The sequence below is a fragment of the Dermacentor silvarum genome, chromosome 3 (genome assembly GCF_013339745.2).
Source record: "Dermacentor silvarum isolate Dsil-2018 chromosome 3, BIME_Dsil_1.4, whole genome shotgun sequence".
NCBI classification, from domain to species: Eukaryota; Metazoa; Arthropoda; class Arachnida; order Ixodida; family Ixodidae; genus Dermacentor; species Dermacentor silvarum.
In genome coordinates, this window is record NC_051156.1 from 147,504,223 (window position 1) to 147,527,984 (window position 23,762).

Consider the following 23,762-nt stretch of genomic DNA (forward strand, 5'->3'; position numbering starts at 1 on the left):
TCATGAACTAGAATTGTGCTATCTGCCACAGGCAACCCTTAAAAATTTTTGAAAGTGTTCGCTGAAACATCCTGTAGATCGAGAAATTTTCAGCCACCCTACGTACGTACAACGTTTTTCCCCATATTAGATTTGTTTCCCAAGCTATAGTAATTATTTCCCCTAAGTTTTTATAAGCTAATAAAGAAAACTGCGTGTAGCCGATAAGGTGTAAAGGACTCACCCAAACGGTAATCTCATAGAAGTTCCTGATCTGGAGAAGCAACTGCCACCAGTGATTGCTGACTTCATCGAAAATCTTTTGAAAGCATGTCCTGGTGTCCGGCCCAGTGACAAAATGGGGAAGTAGATACAAGCACATGATGACGAAGAACAGAGGTAAGCAAAACCTGCAAAGAGAAGGACTTGCATATAGTCCCCAAAACCGCCTGTGCAAGGTAGCAGCATATTTGCTCTCAGAATAAGTTTAACATCTGTGTCACACACCGTAGTGAGGTAGCGGCTATCGCGCTTCTCTAATAAGCCCGAAGGCGCGGGATCGAATCGCAGCCACGGCGAGCGCATTTCGATGAGCGTGAAATGCAGAAACGCCCGTGTAACGTGCACTGGGTGCACGTTAAAGAACCCCAGGTGGTCAAAATTAACCCGGAGTCTCCCCCACTACTGCGTGCCTCATAATCAAATGGTGGTTTTGTCACGTAAAACCGCAGAATTTAACTTTTAGACAGCTATGTCTTTTGGTTGGTGCAGCAAACGCCTTTACCCTTACATTTTTTCCTGAGACTCCTCACTGCGCGTACCTTGAATAGATAACCGAACAGCAATTAGGCTTAAGTTAGTTGCGAAATGGAGCACTAAAATAGGAACACTGCGTAAACAGTACGAAACTTTCAGTCCATTCTCCACATACGGCTGTGTCGTGACTTAGTACCAAGTTGCCTCATCGTCAAAAGCTATTTTTCCTATATGTGTACACATGCTCAACTACGCAGCAGCTGAACAACGCAACAACAAATGCGGTTGTTGTATTTATGGGTGTAGGGAAAATCCTAATAAGTGTCCTCCATTTTTGGTATATGCCTTGTCTGAAGCACTTCATCATCACTGTCATGCCCGCGTCATTTGTGCCACAGACAAGGCCTGGGCAAAGATATTTTGCAATTGTACCATAATACTATGCAAGTTACTCGGGCAACAAGTTTTTGACATACAGATACAAGATACTACCGTAATTATTCTATCCGATACGCTACTTTCCATTTGTATTTTAAGGTACTTCGATACATTCGCAAATTTCTTATTATAGATCTATATAATGTGGAAGCCAACGCGTATGCATAAAAATGTTTGCTTGAAAATTTCTGAGCTTCGACCAGCCTTGCCTCATTTCAATGAAGCTTTTTTTTAAATGCGAAGCATTTTTTGACGAACATTTGTCACTTCGAGAGTATCTATCTATCTATCTATCTATCTATCTATCTATCTATCTATCTATCTATCTATCTATCTATCTATCTATCTATCTATCTATCTATCTATCTATCTATCTATCTATCTATCTATCTATCTATCTATCTATCTATCTATCTATCTATCTATCTATCTATCGATCTATCTATCTATCTATCTATCTATCTATCTGTCTATCTATCTATCTATCTATCTATCTATCCATCTATCTATCTATCTATCTATCTATCTATCTCTGTCTGTCTGTACGTCCGTCCTGTCAAACTACGCCAAAAGTGGCATAGTTTGACAAGAGTCTTGCATGACGAACATAAATGATAGGTCCTGACAGGAATGTCATGATATGCGTGCCATGTAGGTCATGAAACTGTCGCGTACGTCTTGGTGCTCTCGTGGTCGTTTCGTTAACTTGGTAGGCTTCCTCACACTGCTTCGAAGAACATCGATTCCCACAGGGCGTGGGATCTGCCGGCATTTTTTATTATCTAAAAAGTTTGGCTCTCTTGCTCCAATGATACTATTTTCATTCCGAAACAATTAATTGGGATTGATTTAGCTGTTTAACATGAAATCTCTTCATACGCTGCGCGCCTGTCGCTTTTGTAAGTGATGGTAGTCAGTGGTCTGCTTGCCGACCGGTAAGTGGGTCGCCATCTAATTACAAGAAGGTCAATAAGAAGCCTCTGCACGATGTTGCAAATACAGCTGTCCGTTAACGTGTTACCGCTTACGCAATACCAGATCACAGGATAGGTATACAGCTGCAAGAACGTTCGTAGCGACATTTTTTGTGGCACGTTGTATATACACAGAGCACATAAAGCTGCAATGATCTGATATGTGAAAGCCACTAGACGTAAGGCAACCCCATTTTTGCATTCTTTCGACTTCGTAACAAAGCACAAACTTCGATAACATAGAGAAACGTCGATAATGACACTATAGCGGCATAATAATTTGTGTGAAAGACGCCGCGTGCATTGGCGTACGCCGCACAGTACGTTGGCTAGCTACGGTCTTGTGTCATGGCACCGACGCAGCTCAACACACAAAAAATCAAGAAAAGAAAGGGTTGGTTGCGAGCAGACATTCGCGCGATTGTTTTTGTCGATACGACGCGAGCGCCACCATGTTACTATGCTACACCAATAGGGACGCGCAGACCTCATCGCTTGCCCGCGCTGGAGAGCTCTGGCGGATACACAAAGGAATGCCGCTGCCTTTAGTTTATTCAGGTGGCTTAGTCGCCGCAGTATGAGCCTAAGAAGCGGAGTTCAGCTAACGTTTATAGTTTTGCATGGTGATGTTGCGATAGCAGTATCTTGTATCGTAAGAAGCACGATACATTGTTTCATGTATCGGAAATGTAGATACTGATGCACATCTTGCCAGATGTATCATAATACAGATACAAAATATACAAAGATTATCTAAGGTCGTACCTAACACACATGTATCTTCGATACTGCCCAGCACTGCCACCGATGCTCTTTTCACAACCATGATGACTTATAATTGCAAACCAATAATTCGGAATCATCTCAAGAACAATGCATATGTGATGCGCAAAACGTCATTATCGTCCACTGTAGCACGGCCAGTGGATAAAAAAAAGATGCCACCACTCCCCGAGTCACTGTGGAGCGCAGGAGTTTACACGAATTGCCAAGAGCGATAGCTCAGTGGGATAGCTGATAAAAAGCCGGCAGATTCCAAGCCCTGTGGGAATCGATGTTATGCGAAGCACTGTGGTGGAGCCTACCAAGCTAACGAAATGAGTATGAGAGCACCAAGCTGTAGGTGGCTGCTCATGACCTACAGGACACGAACGTCATGACATTCATGTCATGACCTATCATTTATATTCGTCATACACTCTTGTCATACTATGCCAATTTTGGTACATACGAAGTTAACAAAACGACTATGAGAGCGCCAAGACGTGGGCGGCTAGATAGACAGATAGATACTCTCAAAGGGGCAAATGTTCGCCAAGAAATGCTTCGCATTTAATCAATACAACAGTGCCCCGTGGTGTATTTTTGAAGGTCAAGGTAAAAGTAAGCGCAATAAAAGAGATTAGACAAAATGAAACAAGTAGAACAGAGCGCTAACGTCAACTCCATTTAAAACTAGCGCTGTGGCTTGTGTGTTTCTTTTTGTCCGTTGTGTTTTATAGCGCTGTGTTAGTGTTAGCTGAGTGGTCAGCGGGCTCGTAACCCTAATGCACATTGCTGCCATGACGTGAGTTCTAATTACGATGCTTATAAGGCCACAGCTCGGCGCGTTTTGCTCACATTTGCCGCACCAGACGTGTTTACACAACTTAAGCTTTCCATCCCCTTTGTTAAAGCTGTTCAATGTCATGCGCTGATTGATCGATATGCAACTGCGTGTTCTATAACCACATTCATGAGCCGACTGTACATTTGAATGTATTATTCCGTGATATATTTGCAGGTATTATGCCGTGTGTTCAGTGGCACCACTCTGTGGCTCGAAGTTGCTTTTTTTATAGAAGCCGTCCGATGCTGCTCGAATAGTCTACACCACAAGTGATGCAAAAATACAGGGCAGAAACTCCCCATTGCGGAATCATCGTATAGTGCGTAGCGTTCACTGTAATCATCACCTACGTAGCCTATACTGTAGCTTTGAAATCAAGACTGGCGTAACTTTAAGGGATAAGCAACTACAAAACATGCCACGCTCACTATGACGATCTTGCCAGTAAACTCATTTTTACTGCGAATCTTGTCTTTTGTGAATGAAAAATATTGCTGTAGTGCTATTTTTCTCGCCGAATTTACCCGTTGACGTGCTTGCCTTTGTTCCAACGCTTTCTCTTCAGAAGCTTCTCCATGTTGTTGCTGACGCAATTGTATGATTGCTTGAGTTTCCAGCGCGTTTCTTGTCCGCGCAAGCTCTCGCCTGCGTTCTAACTGTGCCTCGGTAAAACAAATCGAAAGGCGCCAAGCATTTCAACGTGCTCGCTTGCCCGCGAGAAATTCATGAGGGGGATTATAGTTTGTCAGTAAATTATAGTACCACCTTTGACCCCTGTATCGTAACGTCCTTTGTTTAAGACTGCTGTCACACATGATGCTTACTAATTCCCTTTCTTAGCTTGCTTTTGTAGCAGCGAGTCGAAACACAAAGCACACGATTTACTTGAAAGGCAAATTAAACTCATCCTCGGGGCAGCAGAACCACATATTTAAAAAAACACACACCAGAATGACGCGTGACTACTTAGCTGGCGCTATGCGAATGTCGCAATTAACATGATGCAGTTATCGTAAAGTAACGTGCATGACGCGATAATGAGTGCTTCCTAACAACGATTTTTTCTTTGTTACCTCTGAGTGAAATTCACGTTACCTTATTAATGAGCGATCAACACACCCTGCCAAGTCGCTAAAGCGCGGCATTCAGGTATCATTGCAAAAACTTAATTATTTAATTAAATCAAGGGGAAATGATTTTTGTGGTTTTCTCGAAAAAAAGCGACAATACAATTGCGATGATTGTGGCGAAGGGAGGGTACGACGGTCACACATTGCGCGCTCGACATGGGCACTCACTGATGTAACTACAGCGTAAATACGATAGCGCAACGCTAAAATGTTCTGTGCATCGTCAAAAAAGATGCACACCAACGGCCGTGCTACAACCACGTAAGAAATGGTCGTTGAACGAAGTGCACAGGGTACGCGCAGATGTAAACATGTCGGGCGTAGCAGACGACGCGTTGCACTATCCGGCTATCCATACTATGTATGGTTCAGTCAGTGCCCACCAGGCGATGACTCTACTCGATTTCGCGGCCATACAACTTCTCTTTCTTTAGCCTGCTTCACATGCAGAAACTGTAGAGAAAGAAATCGTTACTGCCACGCACGTCGCAGAATGATTTTCGGTTCGAGCTTTCAAATGCTTCGGCAATGGCGCGACTTCCATCGGAGCAACGCGCTAGGTTCCCTCCTGCTTTGACCGCATTTACGCCTTCTATTGTTGCTATAAAACCACAGGGAAACCGTTTCCATGTCGGAATGTGTTTATTTAATCATAGATTAGGTAGCATGTTTTACGGTTTTGAATGGCGTTGAGCCTTGAAGTTTGCTTAGTCCGCAACTGCGGATATGCTGACACAACGCGTTGAAAAGTGCACTTCAACCGAAGAACCCCTATTTCTATGGCGTTTGCCGCCGCCCTGTCTAAAATTGTGGTGATCGCTACGACTCCGCGACGGTGCGATCGAGTTGGTGGAACCAACTCGCAGTGAGCTGCGATGCTCGTTGCAGTCACGGAGCGACGGAAGTCACTGTGTCGCTGTGTGAAAATCGCCCCATCCGAAACAGCATTTAGACGTATTAGTTTCTCAGCTTAAGAGCATACATATACAGATGATTTTTTTTTCTCCATTGTGCGATGATGAAGATGACGATGCGGAAGCGGGTTTATGACAACATAACAACATCATTGGGGGACAGTGGTCCTCGTAAGCGTTATGGCAATGAGAAATCAACGGGACGAAGAAAGCAAATCCGGTTTCGAGGAAATAAAATGATCTCACAGTAAAATGAGGCTATCGCAGTATTAACGCCGCCGTTGTATATATAAAAATACTAAGAAGGCCCAATGAAAGTGCAGTATTCCCGGCATGTCAAAGTCATGAAGTGAATATAGCCGTGTCTTAGGGCTTATTATATTCGTAACCCAGATGCCTTGGATACGGTAACTGTTGTTAGACCGTGCCTTCGCGAGACCGTACCTTCGCGATAGTTGTTGCTATTATGCTCATGCCTAATATTTCTAGTGTTTAAGTTGCTCGTAGTAACAAATAACAAAATAGAGGTTAACTCACCTTATAAGCCTTTTCACCACGTCTATAATGAAGACAAGAAGCCCGTTTCTTTTTTGTCTGCTCGTAGTAAAGCACAGAAGAAATCCACTGCAAAGTCAATAAAGACATGATTTTAGAGTGATCAGTAGTAGTGGAATACTAGCGAAGTGCAATCGCCGATTGTTGACCAATTCGTCTGCGTTTTGCAGTGACCAATTTTTTTTCTTGTTCCGAAGGTGAAGGAGGTGACAAGTGAAACAACAAGGCCACAGAAAACATGACTAAGTGTGATGCCTCAGATTCTACCTTGAATTAATGAGCCATCACTAATATTGTCACTGAAGCTGGCGCATAAACGAGGCAGTTACTTCCCATTACAACTACTAGTTTCTCTAGCTCAACACTTAACGCCTGGACACCTAATCAGACAGGTTTCCACAAAATCTTGCCGGAAAAAGTGACAAGCAGTCAGCACTTTGTTCTTATGTAGCGAACTTTGCCTCAAATTTGTAAGGTGCGGCTCCAACCGCATTCACGCTCACGTTCGGAAGGCGCGTGATGCAAGAACCGCCTATTTGTGAACAAAGGGGGCACCAGGACTAATATGCATAAGAAGCTCTTTGTTAGGTTTCATGGCTATCACGCTATCTTGAAATTATATTCAATAAGTCTCTTGAAACAGGAATTCTTCCTTCATCCTGGAAGCTTGCAAGAGGAATACCTTTGTATAAAGCAGGAGACAACACAGACCTAACGAATTACAGACCAATTTTTTAACTTCTCACTCGTGCAAAATGCTGGAACATGTTATTTAGAAACACATAATCGATTTCGTAGAGTCGAATAATCGTCTTACTAATGTTCAGCGTGGCTTCAGACGTGGTCACAGCACATAACTCAATTACCCGAATTCACTCTTGACATTACTTATCAATTAGATATCGGTAAACAGATTCACACTGTCGTTATTGATTTTTCTAAAGCTTTCGATTCAGTACTTCATTCTCACCTCTTGCAGAAATTAAGTGCCGTACTAAAAAAATAACCGTCTGGTCGACTAGATTACTGGTTTCCTTTCTAACCGGTTCCAATACGTCGACTTCTTTCCGCAAGGTCATCAATTCTTGAAGTAGGTTCTGGGGTTCCACAAGGGTGAGTCCTGGGTGCTATATTGTTTTTAATTTATGTCAATGACTCACCAGAAATGGTTCTTCCAGCATTCGTCTTTATGCTGATGATTGCGTCTTATACGACGTGATTGATTCTGCGACTAATCATAAGCGACTGAACGATTCCTTTGCCTCCTTCGGTGCTTGGTGCGAAAAATAGAAAGTGAACAATAATTAAAAAAAAACGTTTTGTCCTTCACAAAAAGAGCAGCGCCAGTAATTGCGACATATTCCTTGAAGGGATAACATTTAACCAGAGTTCGACAAATTAAATACCTTGGCGTAACATTTACTCACAATCTGTCATGGTCTGCAGAAATCGATCTAACATGTTCGAAGGCATTCAAACAACTTGGATATGGTATGTCGTACTATATAGATGGCTCCAAAGGATACTAAACTCTTAATGTATAAAACACTTGTTCGTCCTATTATCGATAATGACACCGCAGTGTGGCCACTCCATAACCAAAAAAACATAATCAAACTAGAAGCAGTTCAAAAGAAAGGCGTCCGCTTCATTTTTCACCGGTATGACTCTCCCTTCTTTTTACCCTCCCTTCTCTGAACCTAACAGTACTTTCCATGCGTCGTGACGTGAAATCATTAAAATTTTTGCACAACATAATTAACATGTCCTATCGTACTTCGAACACAGTTTGCTTATCTTTCGCCAAGCCTTCTTCTACACGTAACTTCCACGAGCTTAATCGTTTAATTCGCTTTCTATGCCCGTACAAATACTTTTAAGTACCGCTTCTTTCCCCGCACTATAGAGGTATGGAATTGCTTACCTGGCTGTGTTCGTTCGCTGTTGATAAGCGAATTCGAAAGTGCTCTTCATGAAAACCAGTGTCTGTAACTGCTTGAGTTACGTGTGGTTTATGCTTTATGTATGTATTTAACTGCTTCGCTGCTTTCTGAATTGAAGAAAATGATTTTCCAGTGCTTCACATGTTGTACTAATATTTAAATTTCCTAATTTGTCAGATTCTTTGTTCAGTTTACCTTGTTTTTTGTTCACCACTGTATTAACCCACTCCTGCAATAGCCCTGCTATAGGGCTGTAGTATGTACAAATAAATAAAAATGAAACATGTATGACAAGTCATTGGGTTCGTTTGAACACTTTAAAGAGCACGAGCGGCGAACAATGAAGACCGCTTGTGCGTTGACATTGAAGCCCAAGCTGGAGCCTCACAAAAATTGTTATTTATTTGAATAAATTCTGAGGTTTTATGTGCCACGCAACAGTTATTAGGCTTAAGGCACATCCGAATATTTTGCAGAAAATAGGTCGTTGTTCCACTTAGTTGTGTTTAACGTTTTTTTTGTCAAAACGATAAGTAAACTAAAAAAAAACGAACAAAGACGTAAATAACTGGAACACCAACGCGTTTCTGCCAAGTTCGGGAAGGACTCGGCTAGCTGCTTGTCGCTAGATTGCTCCTGAGGGAATATGTCTTCCACCTTGAGCGGCTTCGATTACGTATGCTTTAAAACTAAATAATTCATGTTATATAACTGTAGAGACAACCATTCAATATTGAAAATTTATTATCGTTTATAACGCTTACATTGATATCATTCCTTGCCAACATAGGAAAATGCATTATGAACTTCACCGGACTTTGTCCTATAAATTGGCTATTCTTCCGCTAATCTGGTGGCTTAGTGCTTATGGAAATATCACAGAATAATGACACAATGAAAAGACACTGTCAACATGACCTGCAATCCAAACTATGACATTGAGCACGCAGGCAGAAATCAGGAGCCGATGACCCATAGTGGCTGATGGCTGCTTTTTTTTGGGTGCATCTAGTTATCGTAAGCCATATTTCAAGATTTTTCAAACCGAAAGGGTAGATGTATTGCTGATTTTTCCGTGGTATCGAAGTAGGAAAAGTTACATAAAAAAGATTTTTTCATCAGTATGATATTTCGAAATTTAACAAATCAAGCAAGGATTTGAACAAACGAGGTCACCAGTGCAAGCAACTCCATAAAGGTGGCGCCGAGTATGAAGTAGGAAAACTGTGTACAGAATGTCTGTATTGTTTAACGCTCATTTATGTCACAATGGTTGGTGTTTGGGCGAGCTAATACTTAATGACGCTGTATTAGCAATAAATCAACCCAAAATGAGTGGAAATAAAACATAAGGAAAAGATAAAAAAGAAACAGGCAGCGACATGTTCCTTGTTTTATATATTTTTACACGTTTCATTCACACATTCGGATTAGCGCTAATGTCGACATAAGCTGGTATACTTGTTCATCCAAGTCCTCAAAAATTCTTACTTGCTTCTTTGACGCGAAGAAAACAAAGAGAAAAGATTGCATGCTCCAAAGGATTCGTTAGGAAAAGAACCGGAAACCCATGAATGTTACAGACATAGTACAAAAAGGCATGCAGCTTTTGGTAGTGTTTTGCCTGCTTTAGCAATGCGCGCAGATTTCATTGACGCCTCACAAGCGTATGAACGTTTGGACGGAATACTCGTTGCTGTAGTAATAATAATGTATGAAGTATGCCACAAAGCTGGTACGGAAAAACCGGACTGCAGGTCATGAGGGAGAACGTAGAATAGTGTAACGAATGAATATATATACTTACTGCTGCGGGTTTGTATCGATAACTTCAAATTTTGAGAAGTGTACTTTTACATTGTTTCTTTATCGTACTGTGGCTGGTACTCTGTGCTAAGTTAAGTCTGCAGTCTCCTTGAGAGGAGAACGCAGTCGCCAGTGAGTCACCGCGCTGGGTGTTTGCATGAATGAATCAACTGAATTTATTGCGGTTTTTCGCCAAATCTCTATGCACCATCATAGTGACTTACCTCAGAAAAAAGAATGTGCTCACACTGTTGAAGACTGCTGAGATGATAATGTGAGTCCAATGGTCAGAACTGATGAACATGTTCAGCAAACGTGCTATTGATAAAAAAGAGGAAATTTCCTTTCAAAATAACGTAAATCTTGAGCAATGTTTGTCGTTCAGTAGAAGCAGTAGAGAATATATAAACGTCTGGCATCGTGACATGCGGTTTACGTCGCTGTCGTAGGAATCGTTATATTTATATGCGTTTTTGACTAAACTGCGCACCGACGAGCCGACATGGCCACATTCTTGCTATGTGTAACACAAACAGTGAAGTTGCACAAAAAACACGATACAAAATGCAGTGACCCCGGCTGTGAACGTTAGTGATTCAGACGGGCCCTTCGATATTTTCACATTGGGATTTACCCGCATTTTTGCGTCCGCGCGCACATGAGTGCAAATATCAGTGGATGTTTTTGAGTGCTCATAGTTGCGCCTATATAATATGAACAATGGAAAAGAAAAGCATGTTGAATACTTACACCAAGAGTCCGACAGTGTCGTGTAAAAATGACCGATCACGAGGTGAATAAGACACAAGAAGCGCATGCCGTGCAAGAACTGCATGGCGTACAGGTCAGCATTCGACTTGTCGGCCACCTTGAGCAGGTCACGCGTGTTCGAAGCGGCGGAGAAGGCCACAACGAATTCGAGAAAGGTGCCTGCGTAAAGAAGGCACACTAGTGACGTAGACAGTTTCAGCGTTCTTTTCTGCAGTTACACATGCAACTAGACAATTTTATGTATAGAAAATTCTCCAAGAACTGCCCATATTTTCAAAAACAGTGTGAAATGATAATATTCGTAGGAAAAGTTAAACCATTATCAGAAGGGTTGCGCCGGCTTGAGGTCAAGTGGCAAGGTTTTGACGAGACACGGTGTTGCATTTATTTAAATTATGGGATTAAACGTAGTCATATTACCATTGATTGACAGCCCTTCAAACTCATACCAGTAGATGCATTGCGCGGCTACCTTGTATGTTGGACGAAGTTTCCGCCCAAGAATAAAATGGTTTTGGTTTCTACTAAGAGCATACTATACAGGCGAATCACACTTGTCGAGTGGTCGAGCGACCGGCTGAGGACAGCGCGAGCGTCCGAATCAGTGGTAGATGCTAGATTATAGATCTGATTGTTCTATATAGCGCAGTGTTGAAGCATGCGGCATGTCCATGCGAGGTCGTAATGCCGCGTTAGCACGTTTCCTTATTTTTTTTGTCGTAATAGAAGAAGACAATTTTTTACAGCGTAAGCTGTTATGTATGGGCTCATTCCAATAGCCGTTTCAGGTCGCGATGATGCCGCCTCTATCGCCGAAAATGCGAAAAAACGTACCCGCTCTCCGCTGGGATGAACCCCGGCCCGCTGCGTGAGAGTCGGATACTCTACCACTGAGCCATGGAAGCGCTAGCAATCACGCAGAAGAAAAAAATCACAGCATATCCACGGGGTGAATGATGATGAGTGGGCGAAGCTCCGAAAGGAATCATCTGATCTCTCGCTTAAGGGGACGCTAGCACAAACGCGTTAGAAACGTGCAGTACTCTCTAGTAAGGGGGAGCGGCCACAGCGTCTTACGCAGCCATTTACACATGTAGTAGTAGTAGTAGTAGTGATTTTATTGAAGAAGAAAGTGATGCTTATTTCTGCTGCCCAATAGGGAGCACGGCGCAGCGTCATTTACACATGCCGGAACGTGCACCGCGTTTGCCGACGCCATCACATGACTGCTGAGAGAGTATACCCCCCATATTCATAAACGCTCCTCGACTTGAACTTGACTTGCCACCGCCTCGGGCAGCGCGTTCGAAACGCGTTGAAGGTAACGTGGAGAGGCCCAGAGCGTCTTACACCAGCTTCTTACATGGGCCGTAACGCGCTAGCACAAACGCGTTAGAAACGCGCTAGAAACGCGGCCTTTCGTTAATGTTGGGTATTTATTGCCATCGTGGTGCGTGTGTCTATGTGCGCTTCGTGGCGTAGTGGTTAGCGCCGCGCGTTTGGAAGCGAGGGGTCCCTGGTTCGATTCCGCGCTACGGACACAACTTTCGGAATTTTTTTTTTCATAAAACGCCGGCTGGAAGCTGGCTTCCGGAACCGGAAGTGGAAACGGAAGCGGAACCGGAAGTGGAACCGGAAGCGGAAGTCGGCTTCCGGTTATACTATACGTATACATATATATGTATATATGGGTATACATACATGATGATGATGATGATGATGTATTGTCATCCCCTTTGAAACAGGGTGGCGACAAATAGTCTCCTAGCCTGCTTGATTTAATCAGGTATACTACACATGTTCTTTATCTCGCATTTTTGTATACCTTTTTCAAAAATTTAGCTTGTACCGCTGCCTATGATTTTAAGAGATCAGGTCGTATCGATCTTTTCCCTGCTTTTTTTCCACCAGTACTCTAATCGTCTCTTGCTGATCTCTACGGCTGATCTGTTTATGCTTCCTTCCACTTTAAACCCAAGCGCTTCTGGGAGTTGCACGTTACCTACGGTTCTCGCTGGGTGGATCCCGTCGCATTCCATTAGGATGTGCTGAGTGGTCTCTGGATCTTTACTGCAGCATACACATGTCTCATCTAGTTCCGAATATTTGTTCCGATATGTTTTCGTCCTTAGGCAACCGGCTCGAGCCTCAAATAGCAAGGCACTGCCCTTTGTGTTATCGTACAGATTTTCCCTTCTAATTTCTTTCTTCTCATTCTTGTAAATCTCCATTGTCCTTTTCGTTTCCATTCTTTGCATCCAATTCACGGTCTCTATTTCTCTCACTTTCTTTCTGATGACCCCTGGTTGTCTATTTACATTTTCGATTATCCTGTACTTGGTTGCCAACTTCCTTGACCTCTTCCTCCATTCTGTGTCCACGCTTTTCATGTAGAGATACTTGTGCACTTTAGCCGCCCATTTATTTTCATCCATGTTCCTGAGCCTTTCTTCAAAACTAATTTTGCTTTGTGCTTCTCTGACTTCAAAAGAGGCCCAACCCATGTCTCCATGCACTGCCTCATTTGTCGTATTACCGTGTGCTCCCAAAGCCAACCGGCCTACTGATCTTTGGTTAACTTCTAAACCCGCCAATATATCCGATTTTAAGCATATAATGGCATTTGCGAATGTTAGCGCTGGCACCATTACTCCTTTCCAGATTCCACGCACCACCTCATACTTATTGTGGCCCCACAGTGCTCTGTGTTTCATTAATGCTGCATTCCGCTTCCCCTTTATTTTCAGATTATCTTGGTGGTTGCTTGAATAATTCTTTCCTTCGTTTATGTGTACGCCGAGGTACTTATATTGCTTCACTATGGGTATTACTTGCTGTTGAATTGACACCACGAAGTTACTCGTGTGTTCATTAAAGATCATAATCCCTGATTTCTCTGTGCTAAACTTAAGGCCTAGATTTGTCGCTGCGTTCCCACAGATATTCGCAAGTATCTGTAAATCTTTTTTATTGTCCGCTAGTAGGACAATGTCGTCTGCGTACATCAATCCAGGGACCTTTTCTTGCACCATTTGTCCATTACGCATGTAGGATAAATCAAAACCTAATTCGCTGTTTTCCAGTCGTCTTTCTATGCCCTTGACGTAAAGCGTGAACAACAATGGTGACAGAGGGCATCCTTGCTTCAATCCTTGGTGAATTCCCACCATTTCATTTCCTTTTCGACCTTCCCATGCCACTTGTACTTGGTTGTCTCGATATATCTCCCTCAGCAGCTCCACGAAATCGTCATCTATGCCTTCGTATTGAAGAATATCCCACAACAATTCCCTGTCTACGTTGTCATAAGCTCCTTTAATATCTAGAAATGCTACCCATAAAGGTCTTTTCTGAGCTACTGAAATCTCTATGCACTGAGTTAGTACAAACATATTGTCTTCTAAGCGTCTGCCTGGCCTGAACCCATTCTGTAGTTCCCCCAATACACCGTTTTCCTCCACCCACTTCGACAGTTCTAATTTTATGGCTTGCATTGCCATTCTACATATCACCGACGTTACTGTAACTGGCCTGTACGAGCTCGTCTTATCCTTATCTCCTTTGCCTTTGTAGATGAGATTCATCTTGCTTTCACGCCATCCAACGGGAATATTCTTTGTTCTAATCACTTGCTCTATGGCATTAGTCAGCAGTGCCTTGCTTTTTGGACCGAGGTTTTTGATTAGCTGTATTGGGATTTCATCGGGTCCTGCTGCCGTGTTGTTAGGGACATTTTCTGCTGCCTTTTTCCAATAGAAGCTTTCTATGCTGAATTTTGATCTCTCAAGCCTCTCTGTTGTTGCTGGATCTGTTGTCTGAACTACACTTTTTCTCGTACCGAAGTTATGCCTGATAACGTCTGTGATGTACCGCAGCGCATCATCGCCTTCATAGATGTTACCGTCTTCATCCCTTACAGCCGTTTGCGAGTTTCTAGTTGGAGCTCCGAGTGCTTTGATATGGTTCCTGAATCTTTTTGGGGCGCCTTTGTCTCTTTTGTGAATGTTATGCACCCAACGTTCACTTGCGCATTTAATTTTCTCTTGCACGAGCTCACTCGCAACCCTTTTCTTTTCTCTGTATGTATTCCATCTAAGGAGCACCTCTTCTTCTTGTAATCCCAACTTTTTGGCTTCTCGATGAACCCTAGATGCCTCTTTACGCTCTTCTATAGCTTGTTTAATTTCCTTGTTCCATCACTTACGTGGTTTCCTCTTTCCAATCCAACAATTGTATTGCCGTGTCCGCCTTATTTCATGCTGCATAACCTCCACCAGTTCCTTATATTCCCAGACTACTGTAGGAAAAGCCTCAATTTTCTTCTCTATGTCGTTTGCGATCTCTGTTATTTGCTCGTCATTCATTTTTAAAAACTCTGAGGCTATTGGTTCATGTTCTGCGCTGGTATCTCTCCCAAACTTTAATGCTAAACGTCTATGATCGCTTCCCAGGCTATTTTTTCCATTTTCGTCTATTATCATTTGTTCCAGTTGTTCGTAGACCATTTCTGAGACTAAGGCGTAGTCGATACATGACTGCCTGTTTCCGCATTGCCACGTTACCTGTCCATGACACTTATTTTCCCTGTTAACTACTATAAGGTTCTGTTCATCACACAAATCCAGCACTAGAGAGCCGTTGTAATCAGTATATCCGTCTAAATCGTCCATGTGCGCGTTCATATCTCCCACTAATATCACCTGGCCCGAGTTACTGAACTCATTAATATCGCTTCTAATGCAATCGACCAATTCCTTATTTTTTTCCCTGCTATCACTACCTGTCCATAGGTAAGCTACTCCCAGCCACGTCTTTTTACCTTGCCATGTACCACTAATCCATAAATGCTCTTTACATGTCTCGTTTACCCTTCGCCACTTCAGACCTCGCCTAATTAGTACGCCTACGCCTCCGCCTTTCCTTGACCCGGTCATTCTGTTGCACCCTTCCCATACAAAGTTGTCGATAACAGGCGGCTGCTCCAAATCTCGTAGATGCGTTTCGGTCAAGGCGTACACGCTAATCGCTTCATCATTCAGTTGCGTTTGAATTTCCAGCCATTTTTCCTGCTTACGACCACCCTGCATGGTAATGTAACAAATTTTACCTTCTCTATTCTTATCCTTTCTGCGTCTTTTCCTGACTCCTGGTCGCCTAATTCTGCCCTTTACTCGTGTTTCGCTATGTTCAATACTCAATCCTGCTTCCTGATTGCCTGGGGCCCGCCTAAAAAAGCTACAGCTCGTGCCGCGAATCGACTTCCGACCGGTGTTGCTACACTTTCACTAAAATGTATCCCGTCACGCACAAAAGCGCCTTCGCGGCCTGCTCGGTGCACTTCTCGGTTGATGTCAATGACCGTAAAATTCATTGCTTTAGCTAGAGTCCAAATTTCCCTGTTTACTGCAAGAACTGCCCTTTCAATTTTATAACCCTGCCTTTCAACCTCTGGCACCGTGCACACCGCGATTTGTACTTCTTTTGAAACATTCCGCAGGTCGGTGACCCCTTTGGCTATTTGCTTTGTGATTCCTGCTCCTCGTCCGTTCAGTACGTCAATCACTCCGCCCATTATCACCACTAGGTGTCTCTCCTCCATTGTGTCCCACATGCGTTCCTTGGCCTTCGCTATCACCTCTCTAATCGGCTTTCCGGGAAGCGCGCTAACCTGGACTCGTTCGTCTGCCCCTACCCTCTCTGCTATCGCCGGTTCTACTTTACGCATGTTGGAATCCCCAACAAAGACAACTCGACGCTTTCCTTCCCCCTCACCGCCGAAAGCTGCCCCCGAAGTCACAATGCCCTCCCCTCCTTTCTTATCCTTGCCCTTGGCTTTGTTTTCTTCCCCGGCCGCGTCAGTGGTATCCCCTTCGTGATTATCACTGACGTTTCCGCCACTGCTTCCCGGCGTGGCGGGTTCGGCTGTCTCTGCACTCGCATCGGAGCCAGCTCCATTCGCGGTGCTCGCCTCGATGCGTTCATCATTGCTTTGCAGAATGGTGGCGCTCAGCTGGATTTCTGCGTTAGCTAGCTTTTCTTCTGCCTCCTTCCTCCGCTTCTGCTCGATTTCAAGTTCCTTTTCTAGCTTTCCAACCCGCTTAGCTAAATTATCTTTGTCTTGCTCTAGGCGGTCTAGCCGCGACCCTAGCACACACATCCTACAGATAAAATCTGCACCATTCGCTTCGCGTGCTGACTTAAACCGCGTTTCTTCCAGCGCGTAGGAACGCTCGCACTCAGAACAACGCACGCGTGGGTTCCCCCTAGTACCAACCATCATCTCGTACTAACAAGGCGTAGATGTGGGAAAAAAAATTTTTTTTACCTACTTTTATCTAAGCGAGAAGACCAAGAAAGTGAGAAAGCCTTAAAATAATTTATAAAGATTGCTTGGCTAAGCTAACCTTCCTACAAAAACCAAAAAGTGAAATATAAAATAACAAAACTTATCTCTTTGGCACGCTGCTCCTGCTGCGCTGAAATGGCACCTCGACTCGACGCGTCCGCTCCCGTCGGCTTCACTCGTGAGAGTAAAGCCACATATACGGACACGTATACATATACATACTTACGTACATATATATATATACATTTATATATATACATAGTACATATATATATATATATATATATATATATATATATATATATATATATACATACGTATACATATACGGACACACAACGCCATCTATTGAGCAATTCATAAAACTAGACGTGGCTACCTACTACGACGGGGACGAACGGGTGCCGCTATAAGGAGCTTCGCCCCTAAAATTCCCTTTATACGCGCCCTGCACCTCTTAGCCTGCCCGCATAGGCAGCGGTGCGCCGACGACCCGATCCTCCGCCAGTATGGTGGCGGCATCTAGTTAACGTGCCTGCAACCGCCGCGTGCGACGAGATGCGATTCAGACGAGGCGCGCAGTGAACGCTATCCCGACGTTAGTTGTGCGCCACGTATTCTGGGTGCCTCTTCGGTACACGTTATGGCGTCTGCTCGCAAGGTACGAGCCGCTGTTGAAGAAGCGAATCGTAGAGCTACGTGCGCGGCTACAACCAGGCATCATCGGGCTCAGCAGAATGCTGTCTAGAGAGCGTTAGAAGCCGCAGCTCGGCATCGACTCGGACGCTGAGCGGACCGTTGACATCGTTCTCGTCAAAAACGAGGCGAAGACCTTGTTGTGCGTGGTGCCGAAATTGGAACTACTCTTGCGCCGCTCAACCAGCTTACGCTCTGACTGTACTGCGTGTGCCGCGCAGACCTTTGACTTTTTTTCCGTCTTCGACCGGTCCTCTACAAGGCCCTGTCCAGTGTTACGTAAATTCTGCCGTCACAAATAGCCACTAGATCCTTTTTGTGCGATCCCCTTCGGGTATTACTGCTTTACAGAGCAAAAAGGTAATGCCAAAAGGCAAAGTTATATCTGTCATGCTGGTTTACCAACCGAAGTGATCTATGTGTTGAGTAACGCCATCCGCCGCATACATGAGGCTGGGGTCGACATAGCATAGGGATTTCAAGTCTACTAGACCTGAAATGCGGAATAAAGATGCCGGTGGCTTACGCAAATATTTTATAATGATCGGCGAGTTCATGTTTCGGGGTTGCATTGGGTTGGCCGTACACGAGCACTGTTGTCTTTTAGTTCCAGCCCCAAGCGATAAGACAGTGAGAAAATTTTCCAATTCACGCTGGCAGTTCACAAACGCTGGTTATCTCGGTCCAGTGAAAACCGATACAGCCGAAATAGTTCACAACACGTACATACACCGCGACCGATGATCTACGTCACTGTCTGCGCAGCTGATAAATTTCTGAATGCTGTAGTTACCATTACAACGAAAGGCTACATAGTGGTTCCCCGCTGACTTTAGGTGATCTGACATCACATAAATTTCACAGAGAACGAGCTAAAATATCTCCAAATCGTTCCGTCGCACGCGACCGCAACACAATCAAGAAGCGCCGCGCCGGCTCGCTCTGGCCAGAGGAGGAAAGGCTCGCTGCGCACCCTTTCCTCCTCGCCCGAAGAAAAGGTCTAGAAGATGCGTTATAGACTGCGACTTCTTTTGCTTGCCTCTCTAGAAAACGAATGACACGCCAGATACGCCACCGAATCAAGGCAGGCTGGGCATGTGAGCGTTCGGCGTGCTGTTCTTTTTTTTTTTTTTGTTCAGGTGTTGGGGATTTGGACACCAGTTTTTTTTATCCTTTTGTTTAATCCGTTACCATTCGGAGCGTCAAAGTTGAAAAGAAACGTGTATGTGTGCGAAGTGTGAGAAGCCGGTCACGTGGTAAAAGTAGAGATGGGAGAAGAGAGCTTAGAAGAGCGTGTATATACGCGTATATGTATACATCGGGGAAATTTCTATGATGCTTTCCATGGTGTCATTGCCGATTGGCTTTATATGGCCATGGTTAACTAAAATGGAGCCCCTCGGTTTTCTTTGTTCCCTCCAATATATATATATATATATATATATATATATATATATATATATATATATATATATCGTCGCTTCTAAAAGAAACAGTGAACTCCTGAACAACACTTTGCAATGTCATGCACGCAGCATAAATAATGGCTAACCTAGTTATCTCACATTTACCGCCTCTTGTATGCGTAGCGCGCGAAAACTGTTGTCTCTCGGCGTGTTCTTGCATCCCTACTGCAACTCGACGCGGCGCTGCGGTTTTTGACAACAGCAACGTAAGCAAGTTATTTTGGCCGAGTACGCCGCATTTCAGGCAAATTGGGCTTAGCGCATGCTAGCCGCACTGGCCGCTGTGACGCAGTTAGCGAAAGGCAGGACGACCATTGCGGCGCATTTAGTTTCGCATTCACTGGATCTTACGTGGACAAGTTAGTTGCACTTTTTATGGCCCCCAGCAACATATAACTTTTTTCGGCACTTGAATGTGTTTTAAATATTTAAGGCCTCCTTAACGTAACTTACATGCGCGAGCTTCTCGTGGCTAAGCTGCACTTCATGCTTCAATCACGTGTGGCAAGCCTGTATGTCTGCGTCAAGAGGGATGGCTGCATCGATGGCAAATAATTCAATAGAGCTGGCAGCTTCTGTTGTATCGCTAGTTTGGTTCAGGAATAAGGATAGTCCTAAAATGATTAAAGAGCTAGCTTTTTTGGTTCTGGATTATGACACTGGAATCATTACGACGAAGGGATGACGATGGAATGGCCACGATGGCATAAGAACGACAGTATGCTGATGACTATATGCCGACAACGACATGACGACGAGGGTACGACGAAGATAATATGATGGCGTCTGAATGACAAGAATGGGATGACTATGATGCAATGACGACGACGGCATAATGACAATGGGATGACGGCGACTCTATGACGAGGACGGCGTGAGTTTGTTTTCTTTTGAACTTTCGCCTACAAAACCAAGCAAGTCCTGTGGTTCTCTCTGATAGGTCTTCTCGGTTATCACCCACTTTTGGCGCTTTGGGCAGCTTCGACCGCATGAGCAAAACGGCGACGCGTTCGGCCTGCTCCTGGCCCCACAGGACCCAGGACGCGATCGACGAGTTTGCGAAATTTTATATAGCATGTTCTAGTAAATTTTTTAACATGCAAAGTTTGTACGAGGGACTTTATATTGTTTGGAATTTGTATTATTTTACTCACTATAGTAAACGCAAGACATAACCCCCCCCCCCCTTCACCCGCCTTCTGAGCGTCGGTTTTCGTCTTCACGGCTAAGGTTGCAACTCTGGACGATAGAATTACGGCATAATTACGGCGCGTTGGCGCATTAGAGGCATTGTCGCGCTGTCGCAGTCGCCTACGCAAGAGCAGCCCACGCATGGAAGGTCAGAAGGCTTCCAGAGACGCGCAAGGCGTTTAGTTGCAGGATGAATCCAAGTAGCCGCACCGTCGCACTCGGCACCGCCCTCGGCTCTGCAGTGAAGTCAGGGAAGCATTCTACCTTCCGTTACTGGCACGAGTACTGGGCGCACGAGCACTAGCGTTCCGGCCGAGCAGCGGTGTACACACTACATCATGGTGCAATCAGTGGTGTCAGTGGAACGGGCAGTAAACTTCTAGCCACGAAAGCCGGTGGTTGTATTTCTGTTTCATGGAGGTGTGACGCCAGCAGGGCCGCCGGTATCGCTCCTCGTCACACCAGGATTGGAAAAGCGCTGTACCTTCTACCCAGCAGCAGTTTCCTTGAGTGCTGCGTCGCGCTAATTCGATGCCGATGCTTATTCTTGAACACCGCTCGAGCAGTTTGTGCGCAACGCTAAGCCTTGGTATAGCTCTCAATGCTTCGTCCTTCGAGCGAAACTCCTATTTTTTTTTTTCGTTACAGAGTTCTGCTGCTTCGTTAAAACCAATTTGTGTAAGATGTAGTTTCTCAAAACCAGGACTGCTTATTTTGCCTCTAGCACGTATGTCGCTTTCAGTAAGCATTTCCAAGCAATGTTATATCCATAAGTACAAAGAGACACTGAAACTTCGCAACCGTTGGCTTAACATTTACACTGAGATTACCGTATGACCCCGGCATAAAAAAGAGGAAGAAACTATATTAAGAAGTAAAGCCTACTCAGAACGAAATGAAGGGAAGACAATTAAAAAGATATCGTTTAGACACCTGTCTACAACAGGTTAATATAAAAAAATCACGATGTAATTTACGTACTGCGTTTCTTGTTCTTTTCCGGCTTCATTTTCACGATGTAATCCGTTGTAGTAGCAGATATGATGATTACTAGAAGTACACCAAGAAAGGACCTGCAGACGAAACAGTCCTTTATTTATTCATAGACTGTATATTTGAAGAAAAAACGGTTCAATTTGTCTTACATTGAAATTACAAAATTGCTAATATGCATGTGCTAGGAGCCGTCAATTTATACATTTCATAGTTGTTGGTGAACACAAAGGCATCCCAGGGGTGGAGATCGGACTAATTCCCGTCACTTGGAAGTCTCAGAGAATGTTTTAACTTCGGGCCAACTCCGATTCTGCATTCTGAAATATATGTACACAAGGGCTTTTATGAAACACCCGCAGAACTGAAATTATTGAAAGTGGTAGCATATGAAAGAAAAAAAAATTTGGTAGTTGTAGGAAGGACTATGTTAATTTCTGGCTTGGAATGTTTCAAAGAAGCTCCCGACCATAGGGGCGGGGGGGGGGGGGGGCAGCGGGGTAAGTGCACAAACACGAAGTTCACAAATTAAGCACGAAGTTCACAAATTAACAACTCTGCGAACAGCATGGTTACAGAATTTGTAGCAAACAACTTTGATGTGCACATTTAGAATTTTCGTGAGCTTGTTACAACCTTTACGAGTGTTTGAGGGTTGTGCAACTGTCTTAGTCACAAATAAGTGGTATATATTCAAAGTGGTGGGAACTACATCAATTTTATCCGCTTTAGATGTACCTTTAGGTTCAGTTTACAAAATTCTGGTGTTCTTTTCATTGCTGACTTGCACGGATTTACACAGTACAGTAGAAAGTAGACTGTGGTACAGTAGATTGTGGTAGAATTACAGATGAGGTTCTTGAAATTTGACAATTTTCAAGAATTTTGCTAAGAAATCGACGGCCTAAATAAAGAGAAAACACCGCACCACAGCGATTCCTTCGGCTCTTAAATAGTTTCTTTCGACAGCAGCATTCCCTCCAGTAAGGACCAGCATACTATTTGTTTGTTTTGGTTGCCTGCTTCTTCCTCAAATAATAACGTTGACCACTACGGCGAATTTGGCAAGAATCCAGTTGTTATAGGCTGCTTTCCTAAGGGGGAAGGGTTCAGTCCTTTTTACAGCGGAGCTGTTTATGCCGAGAGTAGTCTGTCTGTCGTAGCTCCGCGGAGCAATGAAAAGCTCCGCGGAGCAATGACGCCACGTCGCGTGGCCTAGTAACCGCAGGCCAAGTGCCAGTCACATATCAGTCACACAAAACAGTCACAAATCAGCTCAACGTGACTGAAGCTTAGCATTTGAGATCATCTTCAAATATGAAGTTGCAGCGTAAATTAATATTTCGGCCGCAGGTGAGTAGGCATTTCCTCTGTTAAAGGCTTCATGCTTTAAAGCCTCGATGACTCTTTTCGAAGATGCCGCATGTGACCCAAACCTTCCACTACAACTGATGTTACGGGCGAAATGATACTGTGCCACCTACGAGATTATAACAATTTAATTCTTCCCTGTACATTTGCAGTACTGCTAATTAGTGCACATGGCACCTGTGGATTCTACGTGACGCCACTGTGGGCACCGACGTTGTTGAAGTTTTTTTTTTCCACTAGAAGCTTATTTTTGGCGCATACTATGTTTGCGTATGTGACATGTTTGAGGTTTTATGTCATAAATTGTTGTCATGTACGCCTCCTGTGTGCTCCTGACGCTTATTTCTTGAGCATTACAAAAACAGTTACACGCACACACACCGCCATCTTGGCCGAAACAATTTCTGCGCGATGTACCTAACGTAATCCTCGTCGACTACAGTAATGTTCATTCTGGCCTACGAAATACGTGCATAGATGTCACTGCTCTCAAATCCAGTCTGGTGAGAACCTCCTTGCACAACTGCCAACCAATTATATTTGGCGATGCCTCAAAGGTTACAGCGCACAAATACTAAATGCTTACTGATTCACTGACAGGGGTTCAAATTCCAGTCGATGGTTTGGGGAGCATTTCTTTTCACGGTGGGACATCGGTGAAGGTGGGGATGTCGAGCTGGCCTGACGTATGTCGAGCTGGCCTGACGTAAAAAAGTATGGTTGTGGGTCTTCCATGAGGACAACGGTTGTCGTCAGCGTAACAAAATGACCAGATGGATGGACGGACTGAAGAACGAACGAACGAACGAACGAACGTACGAACG

At 44.0% G+C, this 23,762-nt stretch overlaps 1 protein-coding gene across 1 annotated transcript in view; it reads right to left on the reverse strand.

The window, feature by feature from the left end:
• Positions 1-23,762, reverse strand: part of LOC125944374 (nose resistant to fluoxetine protein 6-like) — a 42,704-nt gene that overhangs the window by 1,082 nt on the left and 17,860 nt on the right. Inside the window, exons 5-9 of the mRNA XM_049664786.1 lie at positions 21,556-21,647; positions 10,855-11,034; positions 10,329-10,422; positions 6,338-6,424; positions 224-389 (exon numbers count right to left, since the gene is read on the reverse strand). Coding sequence (XP_049520743.1) covers positions 224-389; positions 6,338-6,424; positions 10,329-10,422; positions 10,855-11,034; positions 21,556-21,647 — 619 coding nt within the window. The remainder of the gene's footprint in view (positions 1-223; positions 390-6,337; positions 6,425-10,328; positions 10,423-10,854; positions 11,035-21,555; positions 21,648-23,762) is intronic.